The 22,203-nt window shown below is 31.9% G+C and overlaps 1 protein-coding gene across 1 annotated transcript; it reads right to left on the bottom strand.

Moving 5' to 3' along the window:
- Positions 1-3,065: 3,065 nt before the first annotated feature.
- Positions 3,066-15,918, bottom strand: LOC137925767 (uncharacterized). Its single transcript, XM_068769236.1, has 8 exons — positions 15,832-15,918; positions 12,550-12,779; positions 11,192-11,512; positions 10,217-10,322; positions 8,459-8,527; positions 6,030-6,247; positions 4,672-4,854; positions 3,066-3,284 (listed from the first exon to the last, which is right to left on the bottom strand). The coding sequence occupies exons 1-8, from the start codon at positions 15,875-15,877 to the stop codon at positions 3,066-3,068; spliced, it is 1,392 nt and encodes a 463-aa protein (XP_068625337.1). The 5' UTR covers positions 15,878-15,918.
- Positions 15,919-22,203: the final 6,285 nt, after the last annotated feature.

The following is a 22,203-nucleotide window of genomic DNA, read 5'->3' as shown; positions in this document are numbered from 1 at the left end:
CAAATCATCTTCTTAGCCTTTTAAGCTGTGATGCTCACCGTTATCTGCTAGCATCACAGCCTAGTATGTCTGTTTTAAAATCGCTATTTCAAAATATACGTTTACTTTATTACGTTTATTTTATTGTTTTACTTTATTGTTCTATTTAAAAAACAAGATGACAATGTGTTCTTTTAAAAACCCCACTAAATTATTTCTCAGATATACGAGTATGTATATATATATATAAAGACCATCGATAAATATGTAAAGGTACATCACTATTATATTTTGGCTTGTGTGAAAATAAATATAATGAGAGTTTTTTTTTTCCAAATTAATGTAGAAAAAAACTAATAAAATATTAACGACCTCTAATCTGATTTTATTTCGTAAGGTCATATTATAAATTTATTAAAATTTTTGTAACATTTGAATAATCGAGGAACCGTGAAAAATACATTAAATTAAGAAAAAAAAACGTTCTTTTACATAACACAAATGTATTAAACTGTAATACGTTGGACCAACGGCATAGGTAGTTGAAAGTCGCTGAAAGCAGCGCAAGAGTGATGGTCGAGGCGATCTTTAAGAAAAGTCTATGATGCAAGCATGTATGAGCTGATATGTTAATAATATCGGAAGACACAACTGACAAGACGCACACGAGATGTTTCTCCACTTATGTGTATGTCGTTTTACTCATGTACTTTTTATCCCAGCGTTATGACCAGACCGGTTGACTTCAGATACAGAAAACCTAACACAGAGTACACTACATAACACTAACTCTCTGTGTTTGGCACTAATCGATGTAACATAACTCCTGAAGATCCCCGTGGAGAGGTGAAACACGTGTGAGTGATTTAACGGTGGCAGTTGTGTAATTCGCATTGTTTGCCGCATACGCAGTTATCAGCGAGCTGGCGGGCGGTGCACTTTGTTGCACGACTACCACTGCATGTGCGGAAGTGGCTAAATATCGGTCCTTTTCTTACTTAGGATGGACTTCCGCAAGGTAACGCCTGGTTACATAAAAAAAATGTGTTTCTACGTATATCATTGTACGTATTAATAGCCCACAAACTTTTGGCCAATACCATGCGTATGGAGGATTTTAAATGTTATATTTGGCGCCATACCTACTGTATGTAATGCAATTACAGCGATTAGATTCACTTTATCAGCCCTCTCCATTTCAATATCGCAAAATAAACAATGTATTGGTGCAAAAATAAGAAAACACGATGAACAATCATATATAAATGACAGATTCCAAATTCGAAAGTTATGTTTTGTTTGTTTTAATTATAACAGTATTTATGACTAGACCAAGTATAATTACTGTATATCAAAATTATTGAATGCTGTCTGTCTGCTGTGAGAAACTATTGTCCTGTTTCATTTCAATGGACTTTCAAATTGATCACTTTATATAGGTTGATTGTATATAGGTGTAATTTTTAAAACTTTTGGCTGTTGAATAAGTTATAATATTCTATTTATAGTTATATAGCTATATTCAACCGGTAATATATATATATATATATATATATATATATATATATATATATATATAGACGCGGCGTGGGGTATATCACCCCACTAGGTGGACGGAGAAGTAGGTGGATGGGTGCGAGAAGTACGTCTTTGGGACGTCTCTTGGCCTAAGTCTTAGACCAAGCCAAGAAGAAGAAGAAAAAGAATGATAATATTATTATTATTATTAATAATAACAATTACGGCGACGATGATGATTATGATGATGATGTTGATAACGGCAACGATGGTGATAATGATGATGATGATGATTATGATAAATTTTATTTCAGAATCTAGTGAGTCCATAGAATATATACATAACACTAATTTTTAAAAAAGTCTCTTAATATAAAAACATACTTAAGATTTTTAAATTAATAATAATTAAAAAACAATTAATAGAAAAACTTTAATCAACAATAACCTAAAAATTAAAGTCGCTTTAAAGTAAAAAAAATCACTATTTTATTTATATTTATTTATTACAAATATTCCTAATACAGTATTTTTTTAAATTAACACAGCTTCCGACAATCTTAATATCTTAGCCTAATAACGTATTTAGTTCATCGAAACATCTGTCTGGTATCATCACGTTGATTCATTACTTATATCCAACAAGTTACATATATTCGTACATCCTCAATAAATCATTTTTAACAATCAAATGATTTGAACATATGTGTTCATGTTCAACAATAATCAAAGTTCAACATTTTCTCTACCTTAAAAATTTTGTCACATTGAAATAAAACTATATTAAATCTTGAAATGTATTCTTCTTATTTTCAGCCGATGGATGACCACTGAAAGGTAAAAGCCTCCCTCATAGATCGCCACGATGCCTTCATGACCATAACTAAGTATGTCGGTGGCCCACCTAGTGGGATACGTGCCCACGCCTCGTCTCGTCTCGTGGTCGGGACTCCAGAATCTTTCAACCACAAAGGTTACACAAGCAACGTGTTACTCCATCTTTGCCTTTAGTTAACTTTCATCATTCAGAACTGATCTAATGTTAATTTTATTTCAATTGTTTCTTATACTCAATTAATATGTACTTAATATAATAATTATTTATGTTGTCATATTAATTCGATGAAAGTTTGTTAGTTATTTAATTTTATTTTATACTAATAGAGAAAGTCCATAGTGTAATTACAAGGCATTGTTACAAACTATACCAAAGTTTCGAATGCAAGTCTTCGATTCGTTTGCAATAAACAGAATAATATTTTAAATAAAATTCCCCAAAACAATATTTTAAACGCATTTTAAAAGTTGATTGACGGAAAAGGTTTATTATTAAATAAATGAATATTTAAATGATAAAAATCCTTGTGATTTCGCTTGATTATTTTGATTTCATTTAGATTATATCTGATGAAGTGTATATGTATAAATCTGTATTGTTAAACTGTTAAAAGATATGTTCTTGTGGAGTTTCTTTTTCTTCTTCTACTTTGTTTCTTCTACACAACCATAACACCTTGCCAAACAGAGTAGAGTCAGAAAGAAAATTGTGTTTTCTTAATTAAAATAGTTCAATCAACCAATAGCGTCTGAATAACATCAACAGGCAAACCCTTTGTCTCTGGTAAACAGAAGAAGCTAAACACAGCAGTTGCGAAACACAGAACAGCAAAAATATAGAACACTGGTCCCAGGGTTATGGCAGCAACGAGAGGAGTGAAGATATACAGGATGATAAAATTACATATCCATGCCCATTCCATCGTCACCATTGATAATAGGCTTTTGATCTGAAAAAAAAATGGTGTCTCAAAACAAAGTTCATATATATAGGTTATTTACAGCCTGAAAACGTTCGCTATGAAGGGATATGCCATGACACACTTGGCAAGTGGGTTGTCCATCTTATTATGGTATATACAAGGGAATGCAGCCGCCCATCCTCTGGAAATTTGTTTATAAACAGTGGTAATCCTATATAATTAATGCAGGAAGTGTGAATTATAAAATATCGTACCCTGAGAATCGAACCGCCTCCCACAATCGAAATTCTCAATCCTGTATCTTGAATTTAAATTATTCATCTAAACAAAACAAACAAATGAAAACTTCTTTGTAACTATCTTTTAAATAGAGAATTTAACTACAAAAAAAATTGATTTATTATGGAAATTTATTAATTGAAATGTTATTAATTTGTATAAAAAATAAAAATAATTGATTTTATTTACAGGCCTTGGATGCCAATTGCAAAGTATAGACTTCACTCAATTACATCCATAGTGGGATATACCGTAATCGCCACGCTTGGGAGCGAATTGGCGATCGCAGTGTGGTATTATGGTACGCAGGAGATGCTGCTGCCCATCCTCTGGAAACTAGCTCAGTAGCAACCCTATATAATTAATATACAAAGTGTGTATTATACATAAGACTATCTCAGTAATCGAACCCGCTACCTACGATTGTCTATACTCTATGAAGTCTAAGTTCTCTACCGCTATAAAAAAAAAATGAATAATATGCACATGTAAAAGAACTTATTAAATAATAATAGAATGTAAGACAAGACTCTAATGTATTAAAAAAGTCTAATCTAAACGAACCTGTGATATTAAAAGGTAAGGATAGAAAATGTAAGAATAAAATAAAGATTAGAAATAATATAAATTGTACCTAGTCACCTAAGAGTAAAAAATATGAGGAAAGGAAGGCGATGAAAGCACAAAGGAATGAAAGAACAAAAAAAATTGCAAGATATTGTGAAGGATAAAAGGAAAGAATAATAGAAATTGAGAAGAATGAAAGTAAGTGTAGAATAAAGATAAGACCCTGAAAAAATTCCCTGTCCCAAACAAAATAGGGGTACCATATAAATATAAAATTTAAACCATTACCTATTTCAAAAATAATTAAACCCTTAGATTTGTTTTTCCTCTATTTTCCTCTTGTAAATCATCTATAGCTAAAAAATATTTAATCAACAATAATATCGAGAAAAATGCCCGGCAATCGTAGCGTAGCACGTCCAATAAAGGAACAGACGCCTTTGTTAAGGAAGCTGAAGTACACAGGACAAAGGGATCTTTATATATACATTCATGCATCTAAAACTTTCATAAATATATCTAATCAACCTGTATATAAGCGTACACTGAAAAAAAAATCTTTACGTACCTCTGGCAAAAACACTTCTGCACCAAACACATAAGGCACAGTGCCTGCACGAAAGTTATATGTGATGCAGAAGATATACACAAACACTCCCGTGACCCAATGTGGTGCCCAGTGCAACTGCATCTGGGTTCCCAGTCCAACACAGCACAGTCCAGCGCCCACAGACGAGTAAATCATTAATGGCTGAAATAAATTATTTATTAGTCTCCATATAACTTTATGTCTACTTCAGTGAAGACTTAATGTGAAGTAAATATGAATCAATACTTCAATGAATATTTAATCTTTCCTTCAAACTAAATTTAGTAGTTACTTCATTGTCGACTCTATATTTACTTAAATTAAACTAAGTGAAGACTTTTTTTACTGAAGTGAATACATAGCCTAGAGGAGTACGGATGAGGAAGTGGTAAAACGAAACTTAAGTTTAAAAACTGGACATTATTATGACGTCATTAAAATAGACGTACTTTTTTACTAAAACACTACTAACATGCAAAAACGCGAGCAAAAAAAATTCGGATGTATTAAACTTAAATGTAAGCACAAAGGCACGGACAATAATGTCTGTTGAACACAGATTCTAATAATAATAATAATAAAAATATTTAGTTTATTCTTCAGTGAACACTTTGCGTTTACTTCATTGTAGTTTTTATTTCTGTAAAGATTTGATAATTACTTCAATGAATATTTAGATTTTACTTCAAGTAAGTTTACGTGTAGAGATCATATAGTAGAGTAAGAGTCCTTCTTTCTCTTCTTCTTCTTCTTCTTTTAAAGAAATAAAAAGCGTATTTGAAATTCGAATTATTTTCCATCAAATTTATTTTTTTATTTACTATTCCTCCCTGGATTAGGTGTAAAGGCTTTTAAGATTTTTGCTGTCAAATGGGCTACATATTCAATCTTGTAGTGCTTAGACGCGTATATCAAATCACCCTGTATAATAATAATATATAAATCCCGTGTATAATGCATACGTGTGTGTATATAAACTGAAACTGAGTGAAACTAAGTGCGAAAAGTATAATAAGGAAAGATTTTAATTGTATACAAGTTTCTATTGTATAACAAAAATTATTAAACAATGGAAAATTTAAAAATGAAAATTAATAAAACGAAAAATTAAAAATTTAAGTATAAAGGCTATATGAACCGCGAGAGAGAAAGAAAACGTGAAGAATGGAAGAAGAGGAAATGAAAGAAATTGCAAAGAACGACACAAGAGAAGATGTTAATAAATTATTCATCGAAAAAATTATTGCAGAAAGTATAAGGTCCCGTCTAAACGATAAAACAGAAAGAACGAAAGGCCAACAAAATAGGGAGCCATCAAAAAACATTAAAGTTCTTACTCGTCTTCCGAGGATGTCCATCAAGTAAGCAGCTGTTAATCCAGCGAGCACAAACACCACCGCCAGCAGAGCGCTGGCGAAGGTCGACGAGATCTGAGGAAGCGCCTGCTCGAATACGAGGTCTGCGTAAACCTGCACCGCGACCAGACCTTGGAACATCGTCGCCGAGTACAGCATCAGAGACACGAATAATCCTCGACGAGTTGAACGTGATTTTTCTATAAATAAAAATACAAGAAAGTTTTTTATTAAATAAAGTGAACAACTATCTAGTCAATGAAATTAAGAATCAATATAAAGCTTCTTCATCAGGATTTCTCCGAGGAGCTATTGGAAGGCCACATAGTGTGCAGAACAAATGCCCGCTGAAGCCTTGAGGTTCTGGAGTGAAGACCACGGAATACCCTGCACTGCGTAAGACGATTACAAGGTGAACAGTTGAGCTTGATAATATCATCGGAAGACCCTGAATAGCCGCTTCCAATAGTCCCGTATTGTAAATACGTATGTCTATGTCCATCAGGGAAAGTTCACCGCGTGATAAAGATGATAGCGATGAATACAGCTAATTCACAGCGCGATGATACACTAAAATTCACAAATTTAATACTTGTATATATTAAAAAAGTAGCTTGTAAACGCATCTTTACAATTATCTATCTCTTTTACTTCTAAAAGTGCGGTTGAAATAGCGCTATACTGAGTCCGGTGCATCTAGTGCAGACACGTGAGTAAAGTATAGTAATTGTTTATCACATATATATTGTATATCCAGTACATATATCTATATTTTCCTACAATATGATCCCTGTTTAGTCCTTATAAGGTAGGTGTGAACTTATTGTGGGCACTTAAATGTCATTTAACAATTCGTAACTGAACCATTATGTTACACACACACGGATACCGTACAAACATAGATACACTCATCGGTAAATTATAAATTTGTGTTGTATAATATACAGGATGATTAGTTACAGGTGTAAAGGATTTTGTGGGGTCAATGTATAGCACAGGGCTTCTTAAACTTTTGTCATTCACGACCCCATTTATGATTGCGAGTTTTTTGACGACCCCATACAAATATAAAAGAAAAATATATTAATATTTTTTGATGATTTATTAATTAGGTAACAATATACATAAACATATACATATAAAAATATATAGTTTTAGAATTCATTTTGAAACATACAAAAATCTAAAATTAAAAAATTGCACAAAAAATTATAAAATTGTATTTATATTAGTTTAAAATCTTCAACAAATGCGCGTGTTTAGACGCTGCAAGTCCACTGTATTCCGCCAACTCTAGTGATTTTATTAAATGGTATATATAAATATTTGACATTAAAATCTTTCGACCCCAGAATTTTGCTACGCGACCCATAGTTTAAAAAGCCCTGGTATAGCATATTTGCTTTCAATTGATGTTACATCCTATATAAAAATTATGGTTTCAGAAATAATAAATTAGTTATTTAAATTCGTATTACTATATGTTAAAATAACTTTTTAAACGTATATATATATATATATATATATATATATTATTTTATATTTTTTCAACTGACAGATGTCTATTACAAGGCAAAGGTCTCTCCTAAAGATATCTATGGGGGATATACCATAATCGCCACTCTTGGCCGATGAATTGGCGATCGCAGTGTGGTATGGTACGAAGAGGGCGCTGCTGTTCATCCTCTGCTCAGTTGTTTGCACAATGCAAAATGTGAATTATATATCTAATTTATAAAATTCTCGTGTCACGGTGTTCGAACTTGAACCTCTCTGAAACGGCTTGACTGAATTTTACCAAATTTAATATGCGTATTCAGTAGGTCAGAGAATCGGCTATTATCTATTTTCTATACCCCTAAGTGATAAAGGTTGTTCACACTTAAAAAAATTTTTTTATTTTTTTACCGAAATTTTTTGTTTTTATTTTTTTATGATACAGCATACAAGAATACATACAACCATAAATTTTCACCCCTCTACGATCAACCCTTATTTTTTATTTGTAAATTAAAATATCATTTTTTTTGCAAAACAACGTTTGCGGGATCAGCTAGTAAGGGTATACATATATTTTAAAAATGTAATGACATATATATTTATACAAGTATAAATTGTGAAAATATGTTGCATTATTTTTCTTTTCTATTAGACTGCAACTGACACATAACTTCTGTCAATTCAAGGTGTGCTAGCACAGATAATTAAAAATAATTTATTTTAACATCTTATAATTTGAATTTCGAACACGCTATTGATTAACATTAACATTACGTTCTATTTAGGTTGTCACATTTCGTAACATTTAAAAATTTGTTATCTGCGCACCACGTGTTCTGAATTCAAATGTATATCTTAGGTAAATTCAACTTATTAAGTAAAATTATAAACTTAGATATAAAATTACTTACTAAGAAATTGCCATTTGGAGATTTTCTTCTTAATTGCTTTGTTGTTCAAATTTTCCTCCTCTGGTGCTTCTGTGTACATATAAAAAATAATTTTGATTATATATATATATATAACTTATAGCTTAATAATGTATTGCTTGCTGTATCTATGTCAGAACTTATCATAAGTTTTTTCCAGTTAAGATTGCGTTTAGAACCTTTGTAATTATAGTTAAATAATGCCATTTTAGAGTATTTCAATCTTATCCTTTTGAAACTGATGATGCAAATAAGTCAGTGTATATGATTTTAATAATATTTGTTAATTATTAAATAAAACGTATGACGGTGCCTTTATAGAAATGAAAGTGTTTTTTTTACAGATACTAAAATTTTACTGTCTTATGCCATAATATTCATAAAATTTTAAAAGATTCTCGTCACTATCAAAAGCCTTGGATAGGTTCAATACATTAGAAGGAATGGCTACTGTTGCCTTAAATCTTGAATCAACGTTCCATAGAGTGAGATAAGATGAGAAACTTCGAGAGGAATTCCTTTCCAGAATGATATGGATAGCTGAATTATAGATATAATAAAATATGTGGTGGGATTTTGAGTCTTAAATAAATAAGAAAAAATCAATTGTTTATATATTAAAACAGTGATACGTGGATTAATGTTGATAATATATGAACTTCTAGGACTACTAATTATGACTTCCAGGAGAACCAACAGATCTGTTCTTGATCAAATCTTATAAAGACCAGGTTTTCCTCCATCATCTTCATCATCTAACAGTGGCTCGCGTTTTTGGAGCGTTCACCCCTATCGTGTGAAGTATAAGTTCGTTTTCATTTAATGGAATCAAGCGTTACCTTGCGGTTGTAATGCGAATTACACAACTGCCATTAGCAAATCACTCAACACGTGTTTCGACAAGTGCCAATGTGCCGATTTTGTGTTTGGCAGTTGTGTAATTCGCATTGTTTGCCGCATACGCATTTATCAGCGGGCTGGCGGGCGGTGCACTTTGTTGCACGACTACCACTGCATGTGCGGAAGTGGCTAAATATTGGTCCTTTTCTTTCTTTTTCATTATTTCATAATTTTTCCACTTTCTTTTTTATTCACACTCTCCCCTTTTTCCATCACAATTTCAATCATTTATTTCTCTATTTTATTCTTCACAATATCTCACATTCCTCTAGCTCACTAGTCTTATTCTACAGATCTCTCTCCTTTCTAATTCTTTGCTTCTATAATATCAAGCGGATTTTTTATATCACTGTATCTATTTATTTATCAGCTTTGTTTATGTATCTATCTCGTTCTTCTCTATTTGAAACCATTTACATTTTGACAGTTTTTTTGCTACTTCAGCTACATAGCTTGGAGGCAACAAGAGAATCTAAATATGATGGTTGTCGTAGGAGATGTAGAAAGAAAGAGAGCGAGAATATTATTACCAACCCAATGGGAGTAGTCTGTGCGGGTATTTACACGCCTCAGAATAATGGAAGCACTCAGAAGAGCAGGCTAAAGAGACCTATGGAAAGAACTCATCGTATCCTCTACGAAGGCTTTTCTGGAATGGTGCAACCTTAAGCAATTAAAATAAACGACCAATAAGAAAGATTGTTGAATTATATTTTTGATTAAACCAAGGTATCCCAGTTAGAAATCTATGGAAGATATCTATGTCCAAAATGGTTATGATGGTGATCAAACAAAACTTAATAAAGTTGTGAATAATGAATATAAAACCTCATATCATACCTTCAATATCTGCGTTCAGAGCCTTTTTAATTGAGTTTATTTCTTGCGTCATTTCCTTTGAGTTTTCGTCTATTCGTCGGTAAAATGCAATTGCTTTTATCGCATCCTAAAATTACATGTTAAATTATTTATTACAGAAAATAGTTTTTTAATAGTATTATACATATATAGATGTAATTGTTTTTGTATATTTAGCAGGACATTCAGAAAATTTTTCAATTAACTTTTTTATATATAACTATTTGTAATGAAATTTATTTTAACAATTCCGGACTAGAATAAAGATAATGAAAATACAATAAAAAGTCAATTAAGACTCCAAGGAAAGTAAGATAAGATAACCTATACAGGTAAAATAAATTGTTAGCAAGAGAAACTGTAACAAATGCTTCCAATGAATTAAGACTTAAAAAATGCGAAAGTAAATATTGAAATAATGAAAAATTCATAAAAATATTTAAAATGTTAGAAGCTGTGATAAACAATAAAAATTGTAATCTGAGAATGTAGATGAGTAAAGGAAAGCGAAGCGTGGAAGATGTATAAGTGAGGAAAAAGTAGAATGATGAAGTAAAAAAAGAAGGATACAAAAGAAAATGGGAAAAAAGAAGAATGTGGAATAAAAATTATAAATATAAAAATTTTATTTACCCGAATCTACAATGTTCATTCCGTAAACATGGCAGAGGGGAACGCAACGACTAAATAAATGGAGGCTTTTAATATATATATATATATGGACAGCGTGAACTTTCAAACTTGTGAAGTTCAAAGCAAACTGTCAAGTGCGTGTCGATTCAAAAATCGTATTATTTTGTGATTCTTTACATAATAACTTTCTATAGTATATAAGTAATGACGTCACCAAATGAAAAAAAAAATTAAAATGAATCCCTATTTTGTTTATATATACAAAAAAATAAGAGAAGTTTTTATAAGAGTATCCCACGTCTGAATCTTATTCTCTTATCTCACCTTCTCCAGTCCTTTTTTCATCAAATACATCGGCGACTCCTTCAGCGTCAGTAATATGACCACGCATAGCACTGACATCGTCAGGCACACGTAAATCATCACATCATATTCCAGAAGTCCACCCAGAAGATACGAAATCAATATCCCGATCCCGTATGATATCATAGACACTGACGTCATCATTCCCCGAACGGATTTCTGACAAAATTCGCTCACAAATACTGGCGCGAGAACCAAAATGCATCCACCGAAACCTGATATAAACATTGCACCGAGAACAGCTTCGACTCTATGACTCAGAGATACTATTAGCCATGCAACCTGAAATGTTATACAAGAATGCTTTATTAAACTTAGAAAGGTAATAACAAGGTGTTGTAACAAAACGTAATGAAACCAAGTAAGGAGAATACATACATTAAGTTATTTTGACTATTTAATGAGATGAGAAAATCATACCGTGATTGTGTTAAATAATCCAGAAATAGAATAATCGAAGAAAATAAAAATCGAAATAATCAATTGTAAATGTAAATAATTAAAATTTCAATAAATGTGGCGAAGAATGGGAGGCGATGTTTCAATGAAATTTATATGTATACTGTAATAATGATATAAAATACAAAGGATGAAAGAAGGTAGAAAGAGAGAAATGAGGTAAAACAGAGAGTTAAAGAGAGAGTGGGTGAAAATAAAAAAGCTTAATGAAAAAAAAACACTAAAATATATCCCTATCCCAAAAATAAAAGAGTACAAGAGGACCCCAATAGCGGGTGCCATTAAAAAAACCTTAGGGTTCATCACCATCATCCTTCATTACTTCATCAGTCAATGTGTTACCGTATAAAAGACACGACACTGAATTTGTAATATTAGACATATCATACCGTATTTATTATTTCTGATATAACCAAAGTTTGTGTGTGTATACATATATATATATATATATATATATATATATATATATATATATATATATATGTGTATGTATATATTAGATGTTTTGTTTACATAATAAAGATTACAGTGAACAGTCGTAGCCCTGTGGTGGACAGAGAATCGCATATATATTTAACACTGTGCATTAATTATATAAGATTGCCATTGTTCACAAACAAATTTATTAAGACTGAAATCGCCAAACCTTTGGCAATGGCAATTATGGTTTATCACATACAAGCATTACATATAAATCATAAAATGCCTTATCAAAATATTACCTATTTTGTTTTTAGAGTATGGTTTTTCTAAGACTTTTTTATAATTAGTTTTTATATCTATATTAACCTGTATTTTAAGGTTGCTGCAAACATATTATCTACAGAAGATATATATAGATAAATAAAAAAAAAACTTACGACTTGTGGCAATGAATATAAGATGACAGCGTTCTTTCTTCCAATTCTATCAAGAAGATACCCTGAAAATGGCGTCGTGAATATCGCACTCATAGAAGAAAAACTTCCAAATAACGCTACTTCATTCGCATCCATAGGTCTATTCAAGGTTGTGTTGGCAGAAGAGAAATTCTTTATGGTAGAAGATGGCCAAGCGTACATCAGCGACATTGTCGTACAGGAGAAGCAGACTGAAAGAAGAAGATTTAATTTACTTAATTTTGTTATTCATCTGTTTTTATATTGAGCTATTATTTTATCATTTTAATCATATTATGCCCACAGCTGGACATAGGCCTATCCCACAGATTTGTCTTAAGATCGGTACGGAGTTTCATCGTAGTGTAAATAGCGCGTTCCAACAAGAGTTATACCTATTTTTTTCTTTTTTTTTATGGTCCCCGCTGTTGGTGACCTCTTGTTCCCCTATCTCGTGTGGGACAGGGACTTTTTAATTCTAGTAATTTATTCATTTCTTTTTTTATTATTATTATCATTTTCTCTTTCATACTATTCGTACTATTTCTTTCATTCTACAATTTTCCCATTTCATTTCATTCCATTAGCCATACATTCATCCTCAACCACTACATTCTAGGTTTCCTTACTATTTTATTTTGCAACATTATTTATTTTTACCTATTGCATTTATTACCACCTTCCTGCAGTAGCTGAGGAAACATACTCTCTCCCCTTCGTCTTGCATGATGGCCGAGATATTCCTTTCTTCTATCTTTTTGCCCATCCGGCATTCAGAATCTATTTATACCTTATAAGAGATATCTATGTATGACTAAGAAAGGAACTAATATAATAATATATAGCTACTTCTGCTTTGATATATACATCTCCTGAGGATGCCCCGTGGAGGGGTGAAACACATGTAGAGTAGATTAACGGTGGTAGTTGTGTTTCCCATTGTTTGCCGCACGTGCATTTATCCGCGGGCTGGCGGGCGGTGCACTTTATTGCACGACTACTGCTGCATAGCGGAAGTAGCTATATATTAGTCTCTTTCTTACTTAGGATGGACTACCGCGAGGTAACGCATGAATCTATTAGATATATCCACGTATGTACAGACTCATCACAGTATCTCTGTAACCATAAGTATTAGTAACGTGAAATTTGTTAGGAATGTTCCTTTCATCACAAGGACTAAAGCTTGAAATAGATCACGGGATGATGTGATATAAAGTGTGATAAAAATGTAAATGAAAGAAAAAAGATAAAATGTAACATGTAATGAGGGAGGAATGAAAGGACACAGAGCAAAAGTGAAAGAAAGCGGAATTGTGGCATAAAAGAATAGAATGAAAGATTATGTGAAGAATGAAAGTAGAGAATGAAAATGAAAAATTATGTGAAAAAAAAATTAAATTGCCAATAAAGACCATGTCCCACCTAAGATTAGGGGTACGAGAGGCCTCCAATAGCGGGGGCCATTAAAAAAAAGTCACGGGTTTGATTCCCAGGATACAATTTATTGGGATTGCATCTGGTCGCAAATAAGTTTACATACAGTGCCGTATTCTGCGTACCATAATACCACAATGTACCAACCCGTCTGCTAAACGTGGCTATTCTGATATATCCCCCCATTTTTTTTGTTTTACCCCTAATTTGTTCGGATCAGGGTCTTTGTTTACAAATAAGTTTTTCAAATTTTTATCTTTATTCTTCACTCAATTTCATTCTTCTCAATTTCTTTTGTTCTTATCCTTATCTATATCCCTCCATTTATATCTTTAAGGGAGCCGTACACCTTGCAGTAGGCTTCTATGAACTGAAATTACGATTCCTTTTGTCAATTAAAAGTTAGCAAAGAATAGAGGACTCTATAAATGTAAAAATATATTTCTGTCTATACTTAATAGACTAAGATCATATATATATACATATATACATACACACATATATACACATATATATATATATATATATATATATGTGTGTGTGTGTATCAAATGTAATATGCCTACCAAATCTCAAATCTCTATGGTTTATGGTTTCAAATATATCATCGTGATGGGTAAGATCATAGATGAAATCTCTCGATGATGAATTTCATAAATATATATATAATCTCCTACTATATACACATATATATATATATATATATATACATATAAATATAAATATCAACGTGAAAACTTTGTAATTTTTTTAATCAGTTTATGTTTGAGGTATCAAAACTGTTTTTTGTTAGTACCTAATAATGTTAGTTTTACGAATTTACATCCGCAAGGAGGTTGTTTTTTATTTTATATAGCCTCCGTTATGTGGATCTCTCGTGCACCTTATCTTATCTTTGGGAATACGACTTTTTTATATTTAAAGGAATCAGGCGTTATTTTGCGGAAGTCCATTCTAAGTAAGAAAAGGATCAATATTTAGCCCCTTCCGTACATGCAGTGGTAGTCGTGGCTAAATATTGGTCCTTTTCTTACGAATTTTTTATGTTTAATATTTTTTCACATTTGATTTTTTTATCATTCTCTTCATTCGATCTTCATATTATCATTTATTCATTCTCTATTAGGGCGACCGGAATGTAATGTCGTTTCTGTTCACATATTTCACAGAAAAACCGATTGATTTTTACCGCTCCAGCATTGATTTGTATACTAGATGGCAAAAGGTTGATAACGAAGGTGAATATATTGTTGATTAGAAATAAAAACTTGTTAATGTAGTCGTGTGAATTTAACTTAAGAAAGCTACATTACTTTCTCGTCCTCCTAACACGTCACAAAATCTTACATTCTTATTTATTCTTAATTCCCTTTATGGCATCGCGTTTCTCCTTTTTTTCCTCAATTATTGTGTAATATGATATATATATATATATAAATGTACTGTGGTACAGGATTTTTATCACAGTTTATCACAATATTTCTTATTTTAACGATTTAATTTTTATTTCAATCACAGATGTTACATTTATCACAATACGTCGTTTAAGTTTTTTACTTTAATATCTAATTTTATACTTACAATTATAGTTTATTTTTATTCTTTTATGGAAGGATTGTTGATGTAGCGTTCATTTAAAATACATATTTTCAATCTTTAGCTATTATAGATATAAATAAAATAAATATTGAATATTTATATTGGCATTACAAGTAATTCGATTCACACCGAGTAATATGTTTGCTACAAAACTGATTTAAAATTATATATAATAAATAATTAACTGGCTGTAAAATTAAGAAATAAAAAAAAACATTTATCACTCACCTATTACAGTACATATACCTTGACGAATAATTGTCATGGCTTCCATTTATTCTAAATTTAAATTTAAACGAACCTAGGATAGCTTCTTTGAACGTCTAAGCGACAAGTGATGATTTATCAAAGAGATAAAAACGACAAATAGGAAATAAAACTAAGTAACATCAGACGTTTATATGAAATGGTGCGGATTATACAGACATTGTATTAGATTCACTATACCTCCATGTTATGTGAAACATTCATTGTAAAAACACTTTCGATATATTTTTTTAAATTTCATTTTTATGTCCCGACGTTCGGCCCTCTCAGGCCCCATCGAGATGGAACGATGAACGCGTACTAGCAGTTCAAGGTCCTCTCCTCTAGGATTAAGCCAAATTATTCAATAGAACGTCTTCCTAAATGATCTAAGACTTGGATCTGACCACAGGCTTTCATAGCAGTGTTTCTCAACGTGGAACCTTCGCCTCGCAATCCAAAATAGTCTAGTCTAATCTAAATGATAAATTTCAGTGCTAAATTTAAAGAATAAAGTTATTTTTTATAATTGCTGTAAATAATTATAATCTTTATTAAAATTAATTTTTAATTTAAATTCAAATTTTTCGTTTTTTAATGTGTTTATTTATTAAAACAAACATTTTAGTTTTCCTAATGAACACGTTCGATTTATTAATATTATATATATATATTATATTAATACCCCCAATGTAATATATATATGTATATATATATATATATATATATATATATATATATATATATATACATATACATATACATATATATATTACATTGGGGGTATAAGAATTATATATGCTAAGGTGTGGTATTACATAAAAAAGGTTGGCAAACACTGCTCTAACAGGAGTTCCCAACCTTTTTTATTCTAGGTAATAAATTCCGTTGGTACGTCCCGCAGAGGCAGCTAGAGATTTTTATGGAGGTATCGGAACAAATTCAAATTATGGATATTATAAAATATCTATGGAAATATTTTCTAATCAAATTAATTTTCGTCCACTGATGGATAAAGACATGATGGAAGCCTGCATCCAAGGTTTAATGGCGACCAAAGCCACATCAGTCTGTGGTCTCCATCCGGAACCGTAAGGCTATAGTGGCCATATGGCTTTGACCTGCCCACTGTTACTTCAATCCAATCAATCATTGTTTAATCACGAATGGACCTCACAGTCAAAAATCGAACATCTGTTAAAATTTTTATCTTATAAGTATGTTATAATAAATATTTAAATGTGTTTTGTATAAACAAATTGATCTATTTTAGGTATGTGTTACAAATCTATGAATAATAAGCAAAAACCTGGTCGAAACATAACAACATATAAAGAAATATATTTTGTTTGAAAAGAGGAATAATGTGTAATTTTATTTTATTTATACTTTATTGTACACTATAGTTAATAACTAAAAAAAGAATTTATATAGAGATACAAGAAGGCGGCCTTATCGCTTAAGGCGATCTCTACCAGACAACCTTTGGATGGAGATGAGAGACATGAAGGAGAGGGCAGTTTAGGATGTACATACATACGTACATACATACTTACATTAAACACACATACACATATAGACAAAAACATTTATATACACATTTAAATATTTATGTGGAAAAGGTATTAGATCTGCTTCGTTGGAATAAAAAAATATCTTTACGATTTTTTGTTTATTTTTCTATTTCATGCCCTATCATACAATTTCGACATGACGTTGATTTATGGGACACCTCATATTACGGGTCAAAACGACTTTAATAGTCTCTGTCTATTGAATTTAATAAACAAAACAACATGTCGATTATAACTACATTATTTACTATGACAATATATAGTTTTTTTCGTAATATCTCTGTAAAAATTTTTATAAAATTTTGTTTTGTAATTAAACATATTAAGATTGACTTTAATGTTATTAAACGGTTTTATTTAGTTCGACCCGTACGGAATTTGTTTATTTGGGTCAAAATTAGAAATTGAAATTTAAGTACCTTCCCGTTGTCAGATTGATCTGATATTTGATACACACATTTAATTTAGATGACAATACAATATAATAAAATCAATAACATTATAGATCTAAGATGCCGCCGATACAAAATGGCGGATTACAAATTTTTTCCTTAACCCCCTCAATATGGGTATCAAATGAAAGGATTACACTAGTAAAACACGGTGATTATGTCAAAATTTAAAATTCAAGATGGACGCCGTTCCAATATGGAGGACTGGGTACATATTTTTCCACAACTACCACAATATGGGTATAAAATAAAACCGTTTAAAAAACCGTTTAACTTAAGTTTTTTAACCGATTTTTATTTTTCTGTATTAATAATTAATTGGCTTTTAGATATAAGGTAAGATAATTACGACCGGAGCTATGAACGGTATATACAACCAAACATATTTAATTTTGCTGTTGGTGTGTGTATATTTTTATTTGTTATAAATTTTTTAAAACGTACTCGACTGAGGAGCTCGGCTTGTAAAACCGAACAAGACGAGTGGAATCTACATTTTTTGGTAGCAGTCTTGTCGGGGAGTCTTGGAGGATCCTCTAACTTGATTCCATCAGTGTAGACCATGGATGCACAGACCGCGGCCCTCCGGTCGAATACTGGTGGCCCGCCGACAGCAATAATATTACTCTCGTACATTCGAAAAATATTGAATTCTATTCCAGAATAAAACCAAAAAAATTTAATTAACTATACTTCTGGCGGCCGGCCCACCAGTTCATGATTTGCCCGAGTGGCCCCTAGTCTTAATAAGACTGTGCAACCATGTTGTAGACATTCAAAATATGGGGATAAGGTGGAGTGTAATTAGGATCTCTAGAAGGGAAGAGAATAGAAATGGATAGCTAGTAGCCAGGAGCGGCTCTAGCTCGTGTGCAATGAAACCCTGGCGCCTCCTAAGCCTTAACCTCCCCCCTCCCCGTGGCTATAACTATTAACTTTGCCGTCGTAACAAGAAAGTTTTTTCATATTCCAACAAGCTATTTTGTAAGTAGGTATAGTTTACAGTATGGTATTAGTTACGACCTTTCTTCTTATGATGGCAGAATAACACTCATTGTTTTTATGCCTATAGCACATCTCTATGGCGAACCGTGATAGTTCATGTTTAGTCTTGTGTTTTAAGTTTTATGGACAGCGTAATAGAAGCGTAATGTATAGAATTTATATTTCGCTGCCGTGAAATAAGGTTTATTTCGAGTTGAAACAAAATGTTGGAAAAAAAAGTCGCCCAAAGGGTGCTCGCGTTTGATAACTGCCGCCACCGCGCTGGCTGGCCGCTTTTGTCATATCATTGTTGTACCATGATGGTCCAAGACGATGCTCTTAGTTGTCTCAGGGAGCGCCGCTGCGCCTCCTGAGACAGCTGCGCCCGTGTGCGTTCCACACCTTGCACTATAGGTTAAGCCGCCCATGCGTAGCGTAGCGGGGTGTTGTACTGTGTGCTGTTACAAGATAAAAGATGGCAGTGTCGAGATGGATACGGTCTTGGCCCAGCTCTTCACGGGTCACGGGGGGTTCTCTGAGTACCTTCACAGGTTCAAGCTCAAGGAGGACCTCTCGTGCTTCTGTGAACCGGGCATGGGCCAGACCGTGGTCCACCTTGTGGCCCGACGTTCGGAAGACTGCGCGCAGATTCCAAATGCCGGATGGGCAAAAAGATAAAGGAAAGGAATGTCTCGGCCATCATGCAAGACGAAGGGGAGAGAGAATGCTTCCTCAGCTACTGCAGGAAGGTGGTAATAAATGCAATAGGTAAAAATAAAACGAACACTAAAATATAGAAATAAAAGGAATAATACGTGTTAAATATTTGAACAATAAATAATGTTGCAAAATAAAATAAATAACTAGAATTAAAAAGTCCCTGTCCCACACGAGATAGGAGAACGAGAGGTCCCCAACAGCGGGGACCATTTAATAAAAAAAAAAAAGATAAAAGATGAGAGACGCCGGTATGTCTTGTGAGTTCCAGTGCGTGTGTATATAAAATATAAGATATAGATATATATATATACAAGTAACACTAATAAAATAAATAGAAAACAGGAGATGTGATTCCTCTAGCAGATGGCCGCTAGGACTTTGAGGTTCTGGAGTAAAATCCACGGACCTTCTAACCTAAATTTCACCGAAATAGAAACCTACGTGTGAGATCTACGTCACAACAGGAGACTTAGTAAAAACTTCAAAAACAAAAACATGAGCATAAAATTTTTAAATATTATAGATAAACGTAAAAACAAAGGCACGGTTGCCAATATCTGTAGAATATAGTTCCTAACATAAAAAACAGCATCTTTGACAAATACAATAATTACATAATGGTGTTCCGAATGGAATTTACAATAGATAACTTCTCTCTTCTCCTAACGCTTTATATATATATATATATATATATATATATATATATATATATATATATATATATATATTTAAAAATTGAGGTTGGCGCGCCAAGGCGGACTAAAGGTTGTGTGTGGTAAGGTAACCTATTAAGGATCCTTGTACAACCTCCATTCGAATATCTATTATTAAATACTATTATTTTACGTATTTATTCCTTTTAAAAGTGATAACGTATTTAAAATTATTATAAGCACAAAACAGTTATATAAGTAAAAATCAAATAACGTATTAAAAATCTTAGAAAAAATTGACGTGATATGATTTTTTGTCCTATATAAGCATTTCATGTTTACATTTAAGATGTATTATCAGTTTAATTGAGTTTGTACAATGATATTACGTGTATTTATATATATGACGTTTCTTATATTTTCTGCGACAATTTTTATGACTTAAAATAAATATTAAAGTAAAAACAGCATAATAAAAAGGTTTAAGTAGGTTTAGTCTAATCTTGCTTCACAGCAGAAAGAATGATATTGTTCGATGGTTTTTATTTTCAGAGGCCTAATTTGATATTTTTCATGAAATTTTTACGTCTAAATTTTTTTAAGATTTCAGCTGTTCAAAGAGCTGGGATAGTATACGAGTTCAAATAAGTAATAAAGATATATGTGAGAAGAATATATATCTAATATGACGATCACGAAACGGTGGTCGCGGCGTGGGAGGGCGCTCCACTAGGTGGACCGACAATATAGTTAAATTCTGTTTTTGGGGGAGGATTATCCCTTGTAGTGGGTGTCTATCGGTTGAAACTTTCAAGTTAGCAGTTTGAGCCATAACATATGTAACTTCAAAGTTAAAGATAAAGATCTTTTATTCAACATTGGAACTTCTTCCGCGACTCTTTATTGATCGTCAATTGTTTTTCAAAATCTTTTTTATTCTTGACTCTGCTTCGTAAGGTGTTATAGTTGTAGAAGAAGCAGGAAGAAATTCGACAACGATATATTTTTAAAAATCTTTACCAATACAGATTTATACATATACACTTTATTAGATATAGTCTAAATGAAATCAAAAAAATCAGGCGACTTCACTGCGAAGGATTCTTGTCAAATAAAAATTATTTTATTAAATAATATGTACCATTTACGTCTATTTATTTTTTACACGCGTTTTAAATTTTATAAATGGTAGTCCAGTAATATTTTGCGAAATTTTATTTTTAAATTTTTAGCTGTGAAAATATTGCTACAGTAAATATTGAATTCTTAAAATCGTTTACCAAGGAGTTCCAAAGTAGTTAGCTATAATTTTTTTCAATACTGGAGCGGTAAAAATTAATCGGTTTTTCTGTGAAATATTTCGACAGAAATAATATATATATATATTAGCATTCCGAATGGAACAGTGATGTAATTTACGTTTTATTAGTTAAAAGCGTTAGGAGAAGAGAGAAAGGTTATCTATTGTAAATTCCATTCGGAAAGCCATTACGTAATCATTGTATTAGTCATACATGCTATTTTTTATGTTAGGATATATATTCCACAGAGAAAGAGATAGCATCCGTGCCTTTGTTTTTACGTTTATCTATAATATTTAGAAATTTTATGCTCATGTTTTTGTTTTTGAAGTTTTTAATAAATCTTCTGTTGTGACGTAGATCTCACACATATATTTCTATTTCAGTGTAATTAAGTGAAATTAAGGTTAGATGTCCTTCTCTTGCCGGTCCATGGATTCTACTCCAGAACCTCAAAGTCCTAGCGACCATCTGCTAGAGGAATCACATCTCCTGTTTTCTATTTATTTTACTTGTGTTACTTATACATACATACGAAGTTTTAAACCCAAATTAAACTACCATTTCTCACAGACTCAGGAAAACGTGGTCAATACCACACATAATTTTTACAGTAGGTTATAACCCAGCAGTGGGAATATAAGGTAAGAGATTAAAAAAAAAAACAAAA

The sequence above is a fragment of the Battus philenor genome, unplaced genomic scaffold (genome assembly GCF_028537555.1).
Source record: "Battus philenor isolate CCGP_79_NKW_IND1 unplaced genomic scaffold, ilBatPhil1.0.hap1 SCAF_27, whole genome shotgun sequence".
NCBI classification, from domain to species: domain Eukaryota; kingdom Metazoa; phylum Arthropoda; class Insecta; order Lepidoptera; family Papilionidae; genus Battus; species Battus philenor.
This window is presented reverse-complemented; position numbering and strand designations above follow the sequence as displayed.